The sequence below is a fragment of the Lipophrys pholis genome, assembly GCF_963383615.2.
Source record: "Lipophrys pholis genome assembly, chromosome: 11".
Classification (NCBI taxonomy): Eukaryota; Metazoa; Chordata; class Actinopteri; order Blenniiformes; family Blenniidae; genus Lipophrys; species Lipophrys pholis.
Genome location: NC_137631.1, coordinates 3743271 through 3766320, shown reverse-complemented (window position 1 = coordinate 3766320; position 23050 = coordinate 3743271). Strand labels below are relative to the sequence as shown.

General features: G+C 43.9%; 1 protein-coding gene across 1 annotated transcript in view; it reads right to left on the bottom strand.

Moving 5' to 3' along the window:
* Positions 1–23050, bottom strand: part of LOC308116829 (copine-8-like) — a gene marked incomplete at its 3' end in the record, with an annotated part of 105608 nt that overhangs the window by 50022 nt on the left and 32536 nt on the right. The window contains exons 3-5 of the mRNA XM_080475257.1: positions 18262–18308; positions 17868–17971; positions 2970–3009 (exon numbers count right to left, since the gene is read on the bottom strand). Coding sequence (XP_080331383.1) covers positions 2970–3009; positions 17868–17971; positions 18262–18308 — 191 coding nt within the window. The remainder of the gene's footprint in view (positions 1–2969; positions 3010–17867; positions 17972–18261; positions 18309–23050) is intronic.

The following is a 23050-nucleotide window of genomic DNA, read 5'->3' as shown; positions in this document are numbered from 1 at the left end:
GCTTATAAAGTCGAAAGCCAAGTGGATTGAAGAGACATCATATTTCAGTAAGTTAGAAAAACATGGACAAGAAGAAAAGGCTATTTACACTCTCATGATTGAAAGAATGTTTAGAACCAAAACGTATAGCTAATGAGGTTAGGAATTTCTATAGCAACCTATATACTCCCTCCAAAATAAATGATTACTTTTTAATAAAATAAACGGTTTGATTGCAGTAATTGATGAAAACTTTAGAAATGTTTGTGGGGAGGATTTAAAAATTGAAGAATTTAACTATATTATTACAAAGATAGCATCTGACTGATCTCCAGGCCCAGATGGATTAACAGCAAATTTCTACAAACATTTCTGGGAAGAAATCAAAACACTACTATTTGAGACAATAAATGAATGCAACACTCGAAAGGAATTAATGACAACAATGAAACAAGGCATAATACAGTTAATACCCAAACAAGGTAAAGACCAAAGATTATTAAACAATCTCGGACCTATTACACTTCTGAATACAGATTATAAAATACTTAAATCTGTATTGGCTGCAAGGTCAAAAGTAGGTATATCAAATATTATCAGTGTTACTCAATCAGGATTTCTCAAAGGAAGATCGATTGACAATAATATTTGCTCGGTTCTCAAACTTATTGATTACAGTCATTTGATTGACGAGAATGGTTTTATACTTTCCTTGGATTTTTACACGTTTTTCGATTCAGTTGAACATGAGTTTATCTTTAACACAATTAGACATTTTGGATTTGGCGATAAACTCTTGAACTCAATCATGATGTTATACAAAGATATCAATAGTTGTGTTTGTCTCCATGAGGGCACATGCCCCACATTTAAGATAGCATGAAGTATTTGACAAGGATGTAGTACTTCTGCATTACTATTTATCGTGGCAACTGAACTATTGGTAATATTGGCCAAAAAAATTCCAACAATGCAGGCATAAATATAAATGAACATCAGCTCACTGACGATACAACTGGTTGCAAAGAGATATGACATTGTTTGCAAGAACACTGCTGACAAAAATAGAAGTTATAGCTCGGCTGATTTATCCCGCATCTCTTCAGCAATATCCACTAAGACCATTCAGGAAATGAACAAAATCACTTTTACCTTCCTCTGGAGACATAAGCACCATCACATCAATCCTGTCTGAGGCACAGTGAACACATATGGTTCTCAATACCATCATTTGTCTTTAAAAAACTGGGAGGCAGCACATTTCTATTAACATGTAACTTGGTAATATCTACAATCCCCATTAAAGTGTCTGTTTTTCACCAACAGATTTTTCTCATATTAGAAATTGATTTACAAACACAACTTCAGCCCCCACAAGGTACCTCGTTGGAACAATAGAGTCATTTCTTACAGAGGGAAGTCTATGTTCACGGAAGACCGGATGGCTCCAGAAAGTTGGGCCCTGAACTGTATTGGCTTCATTTTCTACAGATAATCTTCAATAAAAGAGATGATTTCTGGATTTCTCTCTCGAGCAGTGTGTGTGTGAGCAGTCAAAGGAGCTGAGGAGGCGGGGCTTAGTAGCCATCTGACCAATTACTGATTAACACCAGAGTGACTGACGTGAAATTAAACTAATCAGCATCATTTCACGAGACTTGGGGCGACTTTTTAAATGGCCCATTGCCAGACCTGCTCAGTGATTGGCTTAAAGTCACTTCTGGTTTGTTGAGATGAAGACAACAAGCGGTGAGTCTCTGATTATTAACTCTGTCACGTCTCTTCTAATTTACTCCTTTGAAAGAAGAAATTTGGCTGAAAAGCTGCAGGTCAGGTTCAACTTTCTCCAGTATGGTTACTTTTAAATGCACACAAACAGAAATGTGTTGAGAATTTATCAAATGTGTCCAGGTTTGTCAGTATTTATAAATGTTTAGATATGCTCATATATTTTAATGACTGGAAATCTAAGATTAAAGAAAGCAGTTTATTTTTCACTTCTTTTTTTAAAGGTTTCTTTCAATGCATTCTAAAATGCTTTGAAAGATGAATTGTATGGAAGATTGAATGTGCCAGATTTAAATAAATACATACACCATTAAATAATTAATTAAATGTGTCATTAATTTATTAACACACTCCTTTTTTTAAACGAATTAGGTGTAAATGGGGCCTGAGAGGGAGAGTGTGACTTAAAAACCCTCCTGGATGTCTTTGGTGTAGGTTGGGAACATTTTCAGTTGAATTTAAATGCTAACGCAAGTGCTTTGTCCCTGTTACACCACCTTCACCCCGAACATTCAAATTGAAATCAGGCCGCTATTGTGAGGGAAGGGTAAATGTGGCACTGAATGCATGAGTGAGCCCCCGTTAATACGACAACGTTTCCCGTGACAACACCTAATCCGTTTTAAAAAAGTAGTGTGTTTACACTGCAGCAGCGGACACAGAGACAACGATGGAGTTAGTATGCCGGGCCACGGGAGGGCGCTGTTGCTTGATTTTGTAATGAAACCACACAGACGTGTGCGGAGAACGATTCACTATAAACATGAAGAAAATGGAGAGAACCCGACATCCGTATGGACTGATGACACATCGGATGCTATCAGGGAGAGTCTCAACTATTAAACTACTGATCTGGATGATAAAACTAGAATACAGTCCGCGAGTCAAACACTACGGGTCGGCCATGTTTGTTTGCAAGTGGATGAGCAGGAGGGAGGGGGAGGGAGGGGGTTAGATGTGTGCATGCGCAGTAACAGGCTCCATAGCCTCCATCAGTCTCTGCAGGAGGGATTAGCGACCGTGAAAGAATCTTTCCACTTTGGGAGCCGGGATAAAAACGTCTGGATACAGTGGATCTGCACACCAGTTTCGTGTAAACGGACCACCCCAAAAAGTGAATAAAGTTTTGCGGATACACTCGTACTTGTTGTCGTGTAAATGGGGCCTGATTGTTGACCAGCCGAGGTGAAGGAGACACTCACGTGTTTGGAGAGGTTGTCACTCTTGCAGTCCAGATCGTACCTGGACAGAGGAGAGAAGAGGCCAAACGTCAGGATGAGACGTGGATCTGAGAAGCAACCCGTGACTCCACATTTTCTTCTTCATCAGCTGGCATTAATGCAGAAACCTTACGAAGCACAGTAAGGGCACTGCTCAGGAAGTCTTGTAAGCTTGTGACTTTGAGTTCATGGATGAGGTAAAGCATTCGTTAGCAGGACAAGTAAGTACAACAACATGTTTGTTTGACTTACGAAGCTGAGAGCAGAAATACATGCATGGAAAGACATCTTAAATATACACGTAGACTTTTGCAGCATTGGTCAATTACATCATATTCACTTTCACACACCCACTGCATTTTGCACTGTGTGCATTCCATGGGTGTGCAGATTTGGCCTGTTTGTGCTTCTTGCATATTATAGATGTACCTATTTGTATCTTGTGTACTGTTGGTGTTTTTCTTCAGCATCTTATATTTATTGCCTCGTTTGACACCTGCTGACTCAGTAATCAGCGCAGTACCGATACACATCCTACACTTTGTGAAACCGCTGATGTAGCAGCGTCCGTACAACCAGTACAGGGAGCCAAATTACCCCATCAGCCACAATCTAACGAGAACCAGTACTGAAAGACACATTTTGGTCATCACATCTGGCACTGCTGCTCATTTAAAGAAAAGCTGCCCCATTGCAGACTCACCTCAAGCCCTCTGGGGGCAGCATATTCTCAGCACCTGGCACGAGCACATTTACCAAAATTCAGGAAAAAGAGATGTGTTTACAGGGTGTGCTACACAGACAAGAAATCTGCGCTTTGTTCTCACCAATAGAAATATTCTGCCTCTGCACCACTTTCACCCCATTTCCACTGTACAGAATGTGACGGGACGGAGTGGGACGGCACAGCGGAGCACACCCAGACCCAAATCTGTTGCGTGAGAGCACAGTTAAAATGTGGGCGGGATTGTGAACGCCACAGATATATGACGTCGCAACAGTAGTCTCAGCTGGGGGCGGGCGCCGATCAAGGTGTCACATGGCGTCACCGGCCGGCCGGCTGGCACTCACGTCGCGTCGCATCGTGTCCCGGGCTGTCAAAGTGGTGGACCTGCACTCTAACAAAACCCAGAATTATGTCAGATGTTTACTAATGAATTTATGTTTTTATTATTTTGCTAATCTTGGAGAGAAATAGTTTCATGCAAAGCTAAAAGGACGTTAGAAAAATAGTTTTTGAATTTAAATATAGTGTCTGTGTGTTGAGTCGACATTAATTCTGTGGTTTTCCCTGAATGAATATCAATTACAAGCTTCAGTCTTCAGTAGAAAAACAATGTGATTAATCGCAATTAATTACAGAAAATTGTGCAATTAGTTGGTTTTTTTTTTTACTCGATTGACAGCATTAATATATAAATAACCTCACTACACATATTGAAAGACAAAATGACTTTAGCGTTCTGCAAAATCTACAGTGTTTTAACTTTTAAATCCCCCCTCCTGAATTACAAGTTTTGAATATTGGTATAAAGTTGATTGTTTATTGCTTTATACATTTGTGTAGTTTGAAATTGTACCAGGTCAGTGAATTTTAGTATTTTTGATTTTCAGAAGACTGAATCTGTATACAAAGTTTTATGAATTATCCTTATTACTATTTTTTGTAAAAAATGATATTTCCAGTAGAGAACCTCGACACAGTAATTTAGATATGATAACACCCGAGAACAGTATAAACTGTGGAGTGATTTGTGGTCCAGAATTTGTTTTACTTCATATTGAGCACTAAAATGTTTCTTGATATTTTGTTTTGAACGTGATTTATGTGAGATTTCCAATTTATGTTACCATCAATTAAAACACCAAACACTTACTTTCATGAACTCTCTCAATCTCCACACCATCGACCTTTAACTGTGCATATGAATCCCTTTTACCATTGCCAAATAGCATGAATTTAGTTATATTTAAGTAAGTAAGTAAGTAAGTAAAATTTATTCCTGAAGCGCTTTTCATAGATAAAAATCACAAAGTGCTTGAGTGCAATGAGACAGAACAAACAAACTACATAAAAATGCAGTAAAAGTGAGGGAAATGTTTAGCTAAAAGTTTTCTTCAAATAAAAAGGTTTTCAAATGCTTTTTAAAAGAGTTTGTGGAATCAAGCGTGCGGCGTTGTTCCATAGTCTGGCGGCTACAGCCTGAAAGGACCGGTCCCCCAGGGTTTTAAAGCAGGTCCTTGGGACCTTCAGGAGACTCTGTCCTCAGGATCGGAGGGTGACCCTGAGGTGTAGAGGGACACAGCAAGTCCACATTGTACCGAGGGGCCTGACCGTGCAGTGCCCGGAATGTGAGAATCCAAATTTTGAAGTCAATTCAAATTTTGACTGGGAGCCAGTGAAGATTTGATAGAATGGGGGTGATGTGGGCTGTTTTGGGACGAACCTGTCAAAAGTCTCGCAGCTGAGTTTTGAATGATCTGAAGTCTGCCGAGGACGGTCTTATTGAAGCAAGTGAAAATGGAATTGCAGTAATCAAGGCGAGACGAAATGAAAGCATGGATGATCATTTCAAGGTCTAGTTTTGACAGCGTCCTCCTACTTTAGAGACGTTTCTCAGGTGGAAAAAGCAGATTTTGGTCAGTTGTCGGGAGTGGTCCTCCAAAGACATGGCCTGATCAAATCTAACCCCGAGATTCCTGAGGCTGGCTGTAACAGTCGAGCCCAAGGTGGTTTTTGATAAGGGGAATCTTTTTATCAGGGGCAATGATCAGAGTTTCTGTTTTGTCAGCATTTCCGGAGATAATTTGAAGAAAGCCGGTTTTTAATGCAGGTCACACATTCCCAAAAAGTAGACAAAACATGAAACTCTGAGTCAGTGAAGGAGCAGTACAACTGGATGTCGTCAGCGTGTAAGTGGTAGGAGACATTTTTAAAGCCACCAATGAGACGACCAAGAGGCAACAGGCACAATAAAAACAAAACAGGCCCCAGGACAGAGCCATGAGGACAAATCATACAAGTTATGCATGTAGAGGAGGAAATTATAATGGCTCATGTAGAAGGTGTCTAGAGACATTCTAACATGTGAGGTAGAGGCTAAGCAGATCCATTAAACACCTGTGTTAGAGAGGAGGCAGCTGCATGTCTGTGCTGCACTCATGGTATGTTTATTTGGCATAGCTGTCTTTTGTTATACATCCACACCTGTGCTTTTAAAAATGGTTCTAATCGTGTCATAAGCAGGTGTGGTGCGCACCAGTCCGGTACGTTCCTCCACGGCTGGATGGAACGTATCCACCTGACAGGTAACCGAGAGCAGGACACAATGGCAGGATTTCGAGCAAGTCGGGTTGGAGAGACCCGGTCCGAGATACTCCTCATGGGCGATGACGGCAACAGGACCCGGCTTCAGACACCGCTCACTCCCTGGAGCTCCGGGCCCGCTCGGCCAGCTTGAAAATCCTCGGGATCTGCACTCAGCCTGGTCTGGACACCGGCCCTGGACACCGGCCCTGGACACCGGCCCTAGATCCCCTCCGTCGCCTCCTCCTGCCCCGACGCCCTGCTAGCAGCAGGTGCTCCGCCAATGATGTGTGGCACTCCAGTGTTGGAGGGAAAAAGTGTGCGTACCTGTCCCAGGTACCACAAAATTCCTCCATGCTTGCCTTGATGTGGAACAGCATGTGACGATCATATTGAATGATTGCTGGGACACCGCTATTTGTCCATAGGGTTGACACAACAAAGAATAATACGAGAAAAATCACGAAACAACGAGAGAGCAGAGAGGCAGCAGAAACTCGGTCGGACACAGGCGCCATCCTCATCCAGTTTAATGATTATTTGTGTTAAACCACTTTTTTAGTTTGCACATTTTCCGAACAGAAAACATTAGTGCCATAATGCCATTTATATAGAGCAAAAATAGTTTGGGATCTAATACTGATCCCTGGGGAACCCCACAAGCAATGTCCAAGCACAATGATGAATACTGTCTCAGCTTTGCAAATTGTTTCCTGCCTATTAAGTAACTTTTCAACAAGCGCAATACCAGGCTCCTGATCCCATACTATTCTAACTTAGTGATTTATATGTTAAAAATAAACTAGACAGACTTATCTGAAATATATAGTTTAAGCAATTATTTATTTTAAATAGCCCACTTTATTAATTAATCTGACTTAATTGGACAGAATATCTATATAGAAGTAATACTCAGAGGCTGAAATCTTTTGAAAATGTTATCTTTAATGGACTTCCCTTAATTTAACAGCTTCTATCAGGTCCCATCATAAGGAACCGATGGATCTCTGTCTCAGAACAAACCTTCTGACTGTGAGGCGAGAGCGCTAACCACTGCTCCACCATGCCGCCCTCTTTGTGCTCCTTTAGTCTTCTCCTCCATGTGCCCATTACCCTCAGGCCACATTTACACGTACCCGGGTTTTTACAAAAACTGACATTTCCCCCTCTACTTTTACAAAGAAAATCTTCATTGACACGGACCCACAGATACAGCTGCTTCAGAGCTACTGTGAGCATGCCAAACCTGTAGGGGGCAGTGTAACGAGAATCATGACGCCATGATAGCCAATCAGAATCCTGGTGTTGAACTATTCTGGCTTAAATACAATTTGTAGTGTAAATATAGGACAACTCAAATGTCTTCAACCTAAAGCATAAGAACCGTGAGAAAATACCCCTGGAGTCCCCCTTGTGGAGAGGAGGATAACTGCTGGGCAAGACGTCCTCCACTGTGATTGGCCCGGAGAGGACCGGAAGTGGGTCATGAGTCACAGGAAGTATCCGTATGGGAGGACCGCGGCTTGAGACTCTTTGTACACGTTCAATTGCTCTCTTCCTTCACCTGAAGTGTTGGGGGTAGCACCGGCCAGAGGCCTGTAGGAACCACGTGGTGGTGAGAATGTTCTTGTCAATAAATACTTGTGTAAACGATCACTATCTCAGGTCTGTTGTCCTTAGCCAGCCACAGTTTTGGAACATGGAGGATACTGAAAATATTAACAACACCTAGAAAATACTTAACAATTTGGTGACCCCGATGCTGAGCTGTGTTTTAGCGTCGTGTACGGCAGCCATGACAGCTTCCATTACATTCAGGAAAACGAGGAGATTCCAAGTTTCTTCTTCTTGCAAGAGCAAAAACTCTTCTGACACCGGAAGGCTCTCCATCACATAATATTGTTTGTCCGAGCTGTCGAACTGGACAAGGGAAAAAAAATCTAAGTTTAGCAGTTACACTAGTTTTCATCGGCATGTAAATGGACCTCAGTGTCAGCATGGATCAACTGAAGCCTCCTGTGACTTCGACTTGAATAAACCACATTTCCAAGTGTGAAACTTTTATTGATCCACCTCGAAAGTGGAGGTTTGAACTTGGCAGGATTCTCCTAAAAACGACATTTTCTCACAGTCTTCAAACTGACAGCAAAGGAATTCAAAAATCTTAACAAGCAGATTTTCTGCAGCTGAAATATTTGCCCATGAACTGAGGGACAAACACTCTAAAACCCTGAGGAGCAGCCACTCTGAGCACGCCGCCTAATCCACTTGCCAGAGAACAATTTATTAGGCTTTATTCACCTCCCACAACACGGAGCCCTCCTGCTATGTGCCAGGCGTGTCAATAATGGTGTGTTCGCAGGAGAGTGCAGCCGAGTGTGTAAATGGAAGCGGCTGAGCGCTCGCGCTCCACAGACAGTGTGCCATGTACGATGAAGCTAACAGGACGAGCGCTGCTCTATAGAGCTGTCACTAATGTGATTCCATACGAGAGCAGGACGCATGCTGCTGTCATGCAACATGCTGCAAGCAAAAATGCACAGGTGTGCTTCATGTTCTATTTACCCCCTTTTGCCTCCGTCACTCCCGAATGTTCATGAATGATTCATTAAATTTTATTTAATTATGAGAGACCCACAGAGGGGGAACAGAGAGAGTGGAAGAGAAAGCATGGCGCTGATGTATGTATGATGACTTGGCTGCACATGTTCACCCACAGACACACAGGAGTGTTCGCTGTGTGTCCCACGGCGTCTTGTGAGTGCACACTTGCTGTGTGTGGCTGCATGCATGTGTGTCTGAGTGTGTGTGGATGGAGATGACATCACTCTGAAGCGGCACTGGGCCAGACCAGGTTTCTCTAGGCTCTCGCTGCAGGAGGGGAGGGGGGTGGGGGGGGGGGGGGGGGGGGGGGGGGGGGGGTCAGCGGCTGCTTAGAGCTCCTGTTGAACTGAGCAGTGATGACTAATGACGGCACAAAAACAAACAGGGCCGGAGAGGCAAGCAAACAACAGTAGACAGCACGCTGACACCCGAGCTTCCCTTCTAACAGCTCCATGAAGCCTCCATGAAGCCCTCAGACCAACTGACACCATGCACACCATACACACCATGCACACCATACACACCATGCACACCAGACACACCATGCACACCAGACACACCATGCACACCAGACACACCAGACACACCATGCACACCAGACACACCATGCACACCATGCACACCATACACACCATACACACCATGCACACCATACACACCATACACACCATACACACCATACACACCATACACACCATGCACACCATACACACCATGCACACCATACACACCATGCACACCAGACACACCATGCACACCATACACACCATGCACACCATACACACCATGCACACCAGACACACCATGCACACCATGCACACCATGCACACCAGACACACCAGACACACCATGCACACCATGCACACCAGACACACCATGCACACCATGCACACCAGACACACCATGCACACCAGACACACCATGCACACCATGCACACCAGACACACCAGACACACCATGCACACCATACACACCATGCACACCAGACACACCATGCACACCAGACACACCAGACACACCAGACACACCAGACACACCATGCACACCAGACACACCATGCACACCATGCACACCATGCACACCATACACACCATGCACACATATATATATATATATATATATATATATATATATATAATCTCACACGTTGAACCATCAGAACATGAAATCAAATCACATGTCGACAAAGATATAGATATCTTATAGATAGATATATATCTATATATCTATATATATCTATATGGAACAGAGTAAAAGAACATATATTTTTTCACAAATAAACAATAGATATGAACAATATTATTGGGATCGCTTTCAGAGCAATCTCAGAATGGCTTCTCTGTCTGTCTCCATGGTGATGAAAGACGGTCAGGGTCATGACTTCTGACTCTCTCTCTCTTGTTTCATCAATTTAGTAACTTTTGAAAACATTTCAACCAGGAATGTAATCACGTCCAGCTCAGAGCTGTCACCCCGCAGAGGGGGCGGGAACTTGTTGTGAGCCCCTATTGGCTAATTCATATTAACATTTGACCTTTGACTAAGCTCCGCCCCCCCAAACGCAAAGGAACCAAGAGCGTTCAACTACCAACTGCCCGGAAGCGCTCGCTCGGAGAGTCTCCGTAGAGAAGCGTCAGAACTGGCGACACTTCAGATATTTACTGGTTTCAGTTATTTAAGACACAAAAATGGTGAATCAATGTGTCTGGGGCACGTGAACAGCAAGTGACTAATGTTCCATTATTTTTTCCGCTATCAGTTTGGGGTGTCCCCCTGCGTCACCGTGGGTCCAGGCCAGCAGAACCCTCTTCCTCGGCCGGCTCTGCTACACAACCACCAAGATCACCCATGTTTTTCACTTCATCCAGAAAATGCCTGGATATTGTTTTGCCTTTTATATTTGAAGGGATATGAAGCTTCTATGCAGCTAAACACACGGTACCTGCTAAAGGCCCCAGTCACAGCCCGCCATACTTGCAAGTGCGTGCTGTCTACTTGCAAAAATGTGGGCAAAATTTGGGGATCTGTATATGGTGACTACTGCCTCCGTACGGATTCACCGCCGTACGGGTGACGCACATGCCTTCTACAGCCAATGCGCACGACACACGACACACAATTTTTCCCACGGTCACTTGCTCTACGCATCACCTGCGCAGCACGCAGGTGATGAGTGCGTGGTCTGTGCTTAGCCGGCACTTCCCCGGTTCTACTGTCCAATGAGCACGCAGAACTCACGTGGACCGTACCGAGTAAGCACATGCTCCTCAGTTAAAACCACACGTTGTGCGCACTGATTTCTGCATGGACGAAACCACCATCTGCGTCAGCGTCCCTGTTCTCTCTCCCGTCCAAGGCAAGTAAAACCACGTCGTGCTCATGCGCCGCCACTTGAAGCTGCTCTAGCAGCATCAGAACCCGGAGTTTCTCCGGTGGAATGGGCGGCATCTGGAGGCAGCAGCAGCTGGGACATCGGGCGGAAAAACTCACGTTCATCGCACTTGTACGCACTCATAACATGCAAGTGAGTAAGGACACCGTACGTGAGCAGCACGTGTAAGTACGGCCTCCATAGGATAACGTGGCAATCACACGGAGATCGCACGCTGTAAGCACGTTGTCAGCACGTACAACTCACTGACCACGAGTGCAACGTACGATGCACGCAACCACTCACGGCCAGGCGTGGCGTGCGGGCCACGTGCTTACACCTTGCGCTTACGTACTCCCTCCCTGCTCTTGCCAGCCCCTCCCCACGTTTTCAGAAAAACATGGCGGACGTGGCTTCCCCAAAAAACGCACGGACTAAAAACATGGACGGTGGGTTGCGACTAAAAGCAGGCGTTTACAAAATGTTAATACTCGTCAGTGTGGGCGCACATATCTTTCTAGTCATTAGTGTGGATGGGCCATACAGTAAAATTAGGTAATGCCTGATTGTTGGAAGAAAAGCAAGATAAAAGCATGAAAGCAGATCAACATTATAGGGGAAAAAAGCAGGAAAAGAAAAACGCATAGGGAAAAATAAGCCTGACCGAGACATGAAAGATAAGTCCAATTGAAAAGTATTAGTTTTTAAATTTGTTAAGTGTAACATGAAAAAAAGGGGCAAAATGTGTCACAGAAGACAAATTAAAAGATTAAATTTCGTGACCATTTGACCAACTGCCATGAGACTGGGTTGAGACACACAGACTCACAGTGCACACCAGACATCGACACACCATACTCATCAAAACACTGTGCACATCAGACACACTGTACACATCAGACACATTGTACACATCAGACACATTGTACACATCAGACACACTGTACACATCAGACACACTGTGCACATCAGACACATTGTACACATCAGACACACTGTACACATCAGACACACTGTGCACATCAGACACACTGTACACATCAGACACATTTCTGGGTGTGACACCATAACTTTTCAAAACTGAACTTTTCCACAATATTCAAATTTTCTGAGACACTGAATTTTTGGTTTTCATTATCTGTAAGCCATAATCATCAACATTTCAAGAAATAAAGGCTTGAAATATTTCACTTTGTGTCATCAGCCTGTGTCGTATATGGGTTTGACTTTCTGAAATGAGTGAGTAAAAATATTGAAGATTTTCAGGATATTCACATTTTTTGAGACGTACCTGTAAATTGTACGGCCCCTTCCCATCACCACGAGGAGATTACTGCCTGCAACTCAAGGCTGATTTACTAAGATCCTGTATAAACTGCAATAAATTACATGTTCAAGCAAACACTGTCTAATCTATTCTTACTTTATCATTCACAAAACACAAACTGAACGCAATGAGTGACATTAAATACAATCAGGACTATTTAAATGACGATTGATTTATTGCTTATGTTCTCCATATTAATGATTGAATGAAACCAAGCCCCCCACAAATACAAAAGAAGATTTAAAACATACCAACATTACAAATCTGAATTTGGCAACAGTATGAACAAAAATTAAAAGGAAAACACAAAATGTGAGATAATCTGTCACGAAGTCAACGCTCTGTAAAAACCAACTAAAAACAACAGAAATGAGTCAGGAACCATGAGAAGGGAAAACAGAAAAGCTCTGTATGAAGCCAGCGGATAAAAGTCTCTCAGCAACACCCGTGTCTCTGCTGAGGGCTGCTTTTTTTAACTATGAAAACATGTTTCAGGTATAGACGTTACATTTTGTGTTGTTTATTCTTTCTATTAGCATAAAGTCCTCCAGTATCGTGTGTGACTTGGTAAACATCCTGCCTGGTCGTTAGCAGATCAGCTTCCTGTGTGTGTGGGCTGGTAGTGCACACGCACCATTAGTGGGGGCTGATTAGAATAATCCGCTTCCTTTTTTGTGGTCTGATCCAAGTTGCCACACTTGATTAGAGTAACCATCCAGTTGGGAGATTTCCAAGAAGAGAAAGAAGAAGCTGTGGATCGCTGTGCATGTCTGGGAGGAGGAGGGGGGGGGGGGGGGGTCAGGAGGGTTTTCCAGCAGTGTGCAGTGACTCCGGGTGGTTTGAAAAGAGGGGATGTGATGGTGGTCTGTGGGAGGCTCAGTCTAACAGTATGTGATTGTCCTGGAGCCATTTGAACCCATATGGGGAAGTAAGAGAGGTGGAGGTAATGAAAGGCCTCCGGGAGCTGCAGTGGTGGATGAATTCTAGACCTCAGGACAGGAGCTGAGGGGGGCTGTGTGTGTGTGTGTGTGTGTGTGTGTGTGTGTGTGTGTGTGTGTGTGTGTGTGTGTGTGTGTCACAGGTCAACATGAGTGCAAAAACAAAGCCTGAGAAGCAAAGCAGACAAAATGTGGGCCTGTGCGTGTTTTTGGACAGATTTTTATGATGGGGGGGGGTTCTGGGTCTGTGAGGCACACACACACACACACACACACACACACACACACACACACACACACACACACACACACACACACACACACACAAACACACACACACACACACACAAATATGCCTGCAAATTGTCTTTAACCTTGAAAATGAAGACAACACAGCTTATGTGGTTGAACTATAGAAAGAAACTTTGTTTTTCCCCAAACTGTTTTTTATTTAAAGTTCAGAGATAAAATGGCACAGATTCACATATTTTTGGGGGTATAACACCCCCCCCCCCCCCCCCCCCCCCCAAAAATAAAAAAAATAAAAAACTCTGCAGTGCCATTTCATATTACAACCAATATATTAGGGTTAAATACGCATGGTTCAATAGGAGAATAAATGACCGAATGAAATAAAAAACTGAATGAATCCCAACCCATGCCTATCCCACAGACAGACATACACACTACACGCTCACACACTTATATATTATGTGAGAACTGCTGATGTTTCACCACTTTTAGTTATATATTGAACAATTTAATTAATGAATGTTGTGAGAACGTAAGAAGTGAAACCAAAGATTTTAAATTTCATGGGTGTGTCAAAAAAAAACAAAAAACTTTTAGACCTGAAAGAAAGAAATTAAAGCAGTTTTTTATCCCCATCATTCGCACCACTGCCATTAATAGATCCCCCAAATGTAACGACTGCTTTGGGGTTATACTCAGTTTCATTGCCGTGTAAACAGAGCCTGACAGTGGGTTCCAGAATCAGGTTAGAGGTCCAGTTGGAGGGTCAGGTGATCGTCAGAGATCAAAAAATGTTTAACAAATGATCCATCAAACCAGGACCTTCAGCGTGCACTGGCGCGGTTTGCGGCCGAGTGTGAAGCAACTGGGATGAGGATCAGCACCTCTAAATCCGAGGCCATGGTTCTCAACCAGAAAAAGGTGGCTTGCCCCCTTCAGGTCGGTGGAGAGCTCTTGTCCCAAGTGGAGGAGTTCAAGTATCTCGAGGTCTTGTTCACGAGTGGGGGGAATATGGAACGTGAGATCGACAGGCGGTTCGGTGCAGCATCTGCAGTTATGCGGTCGCTGTATCGGTCCGTCGTGGTGAAGAATGAGCTAAGCCAAAAGGCGAGGCTCTCGATTTACCAGTCGATCTTCGTTCCTACCCTCACCTATGGTCATGAGCTTTGGGTCATGACCAAAAGAAGGAGATCCCGGATACAAGCAGCTGAAATGAGTTTCCTCCGTAGGGTGGCTGGGCGCACCCGTTGAGATAGGGTGAGGAGCTCAGTCACCAGGGAGGAGCTCGGAGTAGAGCCGCTGCTCAACCACATCCAGAGGAGCCAGCTGAGGCTCGGGCATCTGTTTGGGATGTCCCCCCGGACGCCTCCCAAGGGAGCTGTTCCGGGCATGTTCCACCGGTAGGAGGCCTCGGGGCAGACAGAGGACACGCTGGAGGGACTATGTCTCTCGGCTGGCCTGGGAACGCATTGGGGTCCCACCGGAAGATCTGGAGGAAGTGTCTGGGGCGAGGGAAGTCTGGGCATCCCTGCTGAGACTGCTGCCCCCGTGACCCGGCCCCGGATAAGCGGTGGACAATGGATGGATGGATGGATGGATGGATGGATGGATGGATGGATGATGGAAGGAGTGGAGTGGTGGATCAAATAATCTTGTAATATACGGTGACAAATGTTTCGTTGGGGTTTCATACTTCATTACTGTGATTAGATACTTTAATTGTCCTTCCCTTCATTAGAAATGATGTTCTTCTCTATCACAAATGACACCTGGATGAATTTCTATAATTTCCCAGTGCAGCTGCCAGCTTTCCGAAAACAAACTAAACTGTCTGTGGCGGCTGTGACGGATTGGTTTGTGGATAAAGTGGAGGCCTTGGTGAGCTCGGTGATAAAGCGATAATCACTGAACCTCAGTGGTTTGTTCATCAGGTGCAGAGCTGCTACCAGGTGGCTGATAATCTCTAATTGTGTTCACAGTCAGACTTAAAATTTCAGCTGTCAGATGTTGTACTGACGCACAATAAGCCTCTGTCATGGCAACATTGATGCTGGACTGCATGGTGGCGCAGTGGTTTGCATGTTCTCCCTGGATGTGCTGGGGTTTCCTCATAGCAGTGGTGGCTGGTGATAATATTCTTAGGTGTGGCTCTTTATTGTTCTTCAGTTTCAGCCATTGTTAAATTAATTTAAATACAGTACGTTTATAAACCACATTACAACAATCTTGCCTTTTTTAGATTGAGAGAGGCCCACAGTTAGGAAAATGACTGTACTTTTAAACAGCTAGTGAATATAGAGCACTTAGTAAAATGACTATTTTATTAACATACTTAAACGTAAACAAATACAAGCAGACGCTTCATTAGTCCCTTTTAAAAAAGGAATGTGTTTTGGGGCTTGTTTACTTGAAATGACAGTCTTAGGAAAGACAATTATATTTTCAAACAATACATCAATCCATCTTTCAAAGCATTCCAAAATGCTTATGTGTGACTGTGACGTACTGAGGTCTTGGGACCTCGCTATAGGGGGGCTGCAGTTAACAAATAAGCATCTAACATTCAATTAAAAACTAATACGAGGATAACAGAAACAGTTGCTCAGTTTAGGGGTGCAGATAGAAGCAATATGAAACTACAGGGGGCATAAAAAAGTTCATGTAGTGAAGTTTGCAGTGAGGTGAGTCAGGTACAGGTACAGGTACAAGTGAACACCGTCACCAATGAAAAGAAGCTATTACCTTAAAAGAAAAAAGACAATATTTTACAAAGCAAGAAAGTCTATTCGATGCATCAGCAAAAATGTCAAGGAGAAAAGGAAATATATTACTGTTAAGAAGCAAAATCTACATATCACAATGTAGTATTTAGTAGTCCAGAATGCATTAGAATGCACTCTCTATCTATTTTTTTTAAAATAGATACATTTTGAGCTGTTTTACATAAAATATTCAAATAAAATGCACAATTCACTTGTGCTTTTCTTTTTCATCATATTCATATGTTAATAACGTACCTGAGTAAACAGAGGCTCAACAAAAATGTTTATTGAAAAAAAGAAAATTAATCGAATAAATGTAAAAATAATCTACAGATTAATCAACTAGTAAAATAATTGTTAGTTGCAGCCTTAGTGCGGTTGTCTGTCTCTCTGTGTTCGCTCTGTGATGGACTGGATCCCTCTCCCCGGGTGTATCCTGACCTCGGCCATACTGAGCTGTGATTGGCTCCAGTGCCCCGTGACCCATAAACATTATTTATGTACAGCCCTTTGGTTCAGCTGTTGTTGTTTTAAAGTGCTTTACAAATAAAGTTGAGTTGAGTTGAACAGGATTAAGCGGTATAGACGATGGATGGATGGATGGATGGATGGATGGATGGATGGATGGATGGACATATCAAACTGTGTGGACTGGGTCTCCACTCAGACCCGTGGGTCCTGTTTGAGTCTGTGCTGACCCAGACATACCCGCACTGTGCTTAAGGCGGTCAATTAAAATTACATGATCAACTGTGTCGCTGCTGCACTTCAGTCTAAAAGGACTAAGACTGAGCAGACCTCTTCATCTGCTGTGGAAAGGAGGTCGTTTATTGCGTTTAAAGGGCTTCTATGCACTACTTAGCACAATACAATACCAGTTAGATCTAGATTAGAACAATAGTGTTGAAATAAATGAAGAGAAACGTGACCCTGGAAGCTGCGGTGATTGCCATGAACATATGACGTTGAGGATAAACTTTGAGTCTTTTCAGCAGATACAGAGTTGAATGTGATTCACTGTGACCATCTGGGCGTGTTTCTCATTGTGTTGTATGAATGGAAACTCTGTGTGGGTCTGTGTGGCAACAAGGGCAAGAAGACAGTTTTACTTCGTCTCAGACCATGAATATTTCAGTCTCAACTTTACTGTGCACAGAACACAGAGAACACAGAGAACACAGAGAACACACACACACACACACACACACACACACACACACACACACACACACACACACACACACACACACACACACACACACACACACACACACACACACACACACACACACACACACACACACACAGTGTGAACTCACAGGTCAAAGCGTAGATTCTGTCTCTCCTCGAAGAAGTAATCCAGTATGAACTTGCGGACGAAGTCGGGATTCAGCGTGTTGTCGATGACTTCTGTCCTGCCGAACTATAGCAGAGAGGAGACGGTGAAGTGTGGTTACTGGCTGCAAGACACAGATCATAAATTGCACAATTCTGGTTTCAAATATTTCCATTCAATATATTACAATAGCTCATGATAACCTTGAGAAATGTTATACATTCCATTTTTCTTATTCAATTATTATGCATCTTAAAAATACCCCCCCCCCCCCACCACACACACACACACACACACACACACACACACACACACACACACACACACACACACACACACACACACACACACACACACACACACACACAGGTACTCACCTCTCTCCATTCCCTGTTGGCGATTCCTTGAGTGTACAGGACGCAAACTGAGGAGGAGGAGAAGTGAAGGTGAGAGGGTTGGAGTGATTGGAGGGATTTTACCTGAGAACAGCAAGTCAGCTGAGTGTGTGTCACCCCCCCCCCATGAACCCCCACCAGAGGAAAACTCCCTTATTAAATGTCACAAGAATGCTGCCTCGCAGCATGATGATATTTCAGTTTGTGTGTGTGTGTGTGTGTTTGTGTGTGTGTGTGTACAAAAGTCCTCTTGATTAACATACAAACATCCTCCTCCAGAGTCCTGCAGTGTTTTTAGATGACAGAGAGAACAGAGTGAAGCAATCAGCTGGCACTAAAGTGACATTTCATTTACATTTCAGCAGCCTTTACTGCACGCACGCACACACACACACACACACACACACACACACACACACACACACACACACTGCTGAAAATGTTTACATAATGTCAATACAATACCAACATAAAAGGTCATTATATGCCATTTGTTTTACCTCCATTCTCCTATTTCGTCTGCTGGTTTACACAGACACACATGTGCGTTGGTTACATGTCGGTGAAAGACCTAAGACGTGGACCTGTCCTGTATCACTGTCCCAGACCTGAGTGTGACTCTCCTTTGGAAAACACCTTCAAACACACACTGGAGCTGTTCCACCTGAGCACAGCTGGGATGACAAGTATATATATATATATATATATATATATATATATATATATATAAACTTCTTGTAATTTTTCAGTAAAATGAGCTGCTGCTTGAGGGGACCGGAGACCGGACTGTCAGTTTATCAATGCAGTAATATTAGCATTAAAGCGACCCCCTGAGCAAGCAACGTCCATAGACGTCCAAGACAAGTTGAAACCATGTCCGTCCATCCAGGCCGTAATCTGGGCGTCTATTGAACAGCCAGAACTAGTTGACAAATGACACATAAAAATCATGGACACCTAAGACACCCAGAATTGGTTCAAAGAGACAGGTGTGTGTGTGTGTGTGTGTGTGTGTGTGTGTGTGTGTGTGTGTGTGTGTGTGTGTGTGTGTGTGTGTGTGTGTGTGTGTGTGTGTGTGTGTGTGTGTGTGTGTGTGTGTGTGTGTGTGTGTGTGTGTGTGTGTGTGTGTGTGTGTGTGTGTGTGAGATGACTATTTTTGGTTTTAGTTGCCAAGCTGGGAACCTTTGAAGCCTGAGAAACTCCACACTTTTATACTTTTTGATTTTGTCACTACACCTATGTACATCAGTAAATGTTTACTAGCACTTTTTTGTCAATTGGCTCATTCTGAGTCAAAGTTCAAAATCATGAATTAATGACTGTCCTTGGATTATATCATGCCCACATAGTTATGGACATGTGCTGCAGTGTTTAGCACTCTCGCCTCACAGCTAGATTGTCGTGGGTTCAAATCCAGCTACCCTCTGGGTACTCTGGTTTCCGCCCACATTCCAAAAACATTCATGTGAGGTTAATTGGTGATGCTAAATTGCTCATAAGTGTGAGTCTGTGTGTGTCCTGTGGTAGACTGATGACTTGTCCTCATTCTGGCCCCTCTATGGACGTCTTCTGGATGTCAAATAATGATGTCATTTAAATGTATTTTCATTGACATCCATATAAAGTCCAGAGAAGACATAACTACAACGTCCAAGAAAGATGTTTAAAAAACTTTCTTTTGTCTTCTGGATGTATAGAAATGACGTCTTGTAGACATGTTTTGACCACTTGTTGCTCAGTGTATATACAAGTTATCGGGCTCCATTCCTCTGCAGTCTGGTATAGATGTTGTTCTGGGGGGATTTGGGGACTCCATGTTCAGAAGGATGAACGTCGTGTTCGGCCCCGTTCACACGACAACACCTTGTTCATTTCAGGAAAGGTTTACGTTTACACAGCAACCACAGAAACACTGAAAATGGTCTAGAGAGCATGTTGGAAAGAAACCACACACACATACATGTAAAGAACAATACACTATAAACGTTAAACACAATGGAGTGTACCCAACATTAGTATGGACAGATGAGGAACTGGATGCTATTAGCAGTGAATCTCGCTGGAGATGGACTATAAAACTAGATTAGGGACTGGAGGTCACGTCACTACAGAGGCAGCCATGTCTGCTACTCGCACGTGAGCAGAAGAACCATTTACCACAGCAGAGGTGCGCATGTGCAGTAACAGTGCTCCATAAACTGTGGCCGTCTCTGCGGGTGGGAATTGTGAGCATCAAAGAAAAGTTCAAAAAAAGTGACAGTTGCGGTGGCTCTGAGCGCCGTTGTCACGTTGTCATGATCTTTTTATGGATTCACTTGTTTCCTTGTTGTGTAAATGGAGCCTTAGTAGAAAGATCAATAATTGTCAGATCAGACTTTTTTTTACAGCCAAATACTAAAAATGTCACAATTTAACAAACCAGCTGTTTGTATAGTAGTGGGATTACTTCTGCTGACTTTCATGGATAAAAAGAGAACCATATTTTAGGAGAGAGACTTTGAGAAGAGAAAATGTGAATTAATTTAAACGCAGCACCAGAAACTACAAATCGGGGGTCTCATCGGCGGGGCGATCATTTGGAGAAATAAACAGAGAAATCTATAAACGGGTAATCAGACACACTAGGCAGTATGAGATCGGCGAGAAATACATTTGAACTTATCTTGTGACATCTAATTAAGATGGCAACACCTTCCAAGGAGGCGACATGCATTACCACTAGCTGCAGCATTAATAAATTGTAAATTTATGCCTGCGTAAATATATGAGCTGCCACCAGCTGATGAAGCCGCATGAGCGACTTCATCATGGAGTCATTAAATGGAGATGGCAGTGGAGGAAAGTCTTTCTGGGATTGACAATTTGTCATGTGTTTGGGTTTGTGTTTATTTCTTTTTATAGCCGGGGTATCGCTGCGAACATTTCGTAAAAGTCCCGGCGAGCCTGAAAGCTTCACGCTGGTTTTAAGCGTTAACACAGAGAACACATGTCACCAATTATCTGGGTCTGGTGTGGCTGCGCAAGAGATCAGACTTGCTGTGCTTTGGCAGGCTGTCGCTCTGGATGCTGGATGTGCGGCGCTATGGAGGCCGTGTGGCGGGCTGGGGGCTCAGCTGATCCACTGTACACTCATCCCCCGATCCTGCCATGACGCCTCGGATGACATATGATCTCGCTGTGTTTCATTGTGGAGGAGGGAAAGCGAAGGCGATACATCAATCGCATGTCTTCACATAGCGACGCATTATCATCATCATTCGACTCCTCTTCATCGCGCCGATCGCGAGTGCAGGGGACTGAAAACTGCCGCCGACGCCGCAATCTTCCTCACGTGGGGAATGCAAATGGTGCAAACTCTGAAAACACTGCTTAATGCTCTTTTCCAATCTGCCGAAACAAACGGATCAAAGTGCTTCACCATCCATGCACCAGGAGAACAACATCAGAGGCTCAACACAGCACACACACACACACACACACACACACACACACACACACACACACACACACACACACACACACACACACACACACACACACACACACACACACACACACACACACACACACACACACACACACACACAAAAGAGATATGCTGGATTGCTGTTCAGCCATATTAGCTAATATGAATATGGTATGTGAGCTTGCCCAAGGCCGTGGATGTGTGTGCGTGCGTGCGTGCGTGCGTGCGTGCGTGCGTGCGTGCGTGCGTGCGTGCGTGCGTGCGTGCGTGCGTGCGTGCGTGTGTGTGTCTGCCGAGGCGGTTTAATGCCGTGTGACTGGGGCCACTGCTGTCAGCAGAGCAGAGACATGGACGCAGCACAAGTGCCTCCTTGAATGAACGTTGGACTGAGAGAAGATGCTCGTCCGCCTTTCCCGCCATCTGACATTTAAAGTTCCAATCCGCGATTCAAAGAGCTCATCAATTATGTAAACACACGCACGCGCACGCACAGTAAAGAATTTTCTATTGGATGGGGCCAGGTGGTGCTGGTAGAAAGTGGTACGCAAAGTGGATGGTTAAAAAAAAAAAAAGAAGGAAAAAATGTCTTGAGAAGTATTTTCCTTCCATGTTTAGTTATTTTTAGAACACTTTTAAGAGACAGGGATGTCACAGTTAGTTAGAGAAAACAAAGCAGGAATGACGGGTGAAAACAAAGAGAAGCGCATTAAAGTCCTGGAGCTGGTCTCATCACATCCACGCAGGGACTTCCTCGTCTCACGTCACTGACATTTTGGTACATTTTTGAATTTGAAGGATAATCGAGAACTTAACTTAGAAAAGTAAAACTGCTTTCTTACAAACGTGCTGGTCAACCTGCGTTCCAGGACCCGTTTGGGGTCATTAGAGCTCTTAGTGGAGGTCTGAAGTCAAATCTGGAACAGATCTGAGAATTCGGCAGCAGCTTTTATTTTGAGGGTTCTTCACTGTGATGTGTCTGTGAATCAGAGCAGGCGTTCACAGCACACATGCAACTTCTACTGTACACATAAGTTAGACGGCTTTCGGGAAGCAAGGTGTGCGCTATTTTTTCAGCCGTCTTTTTCGAAGATTGACCGTCCAAATGACGTCTGGAGGCTCGCTGCATTAAAATGTGCAGTGAAATGGAGCTGCTGCTACTTCTACTGGCTTTTGCAGCAAAAATACTGCCCGTGTTCAGTCTGTTCCACCGAGCTCCCCTATCGGAAGACGAGCTACTGGACCCAGTCTCGGACTGTTGTGAAGTGGAGGCTCGCGGTGGTGGTGGATTTGCGTCAATAAAAGAAA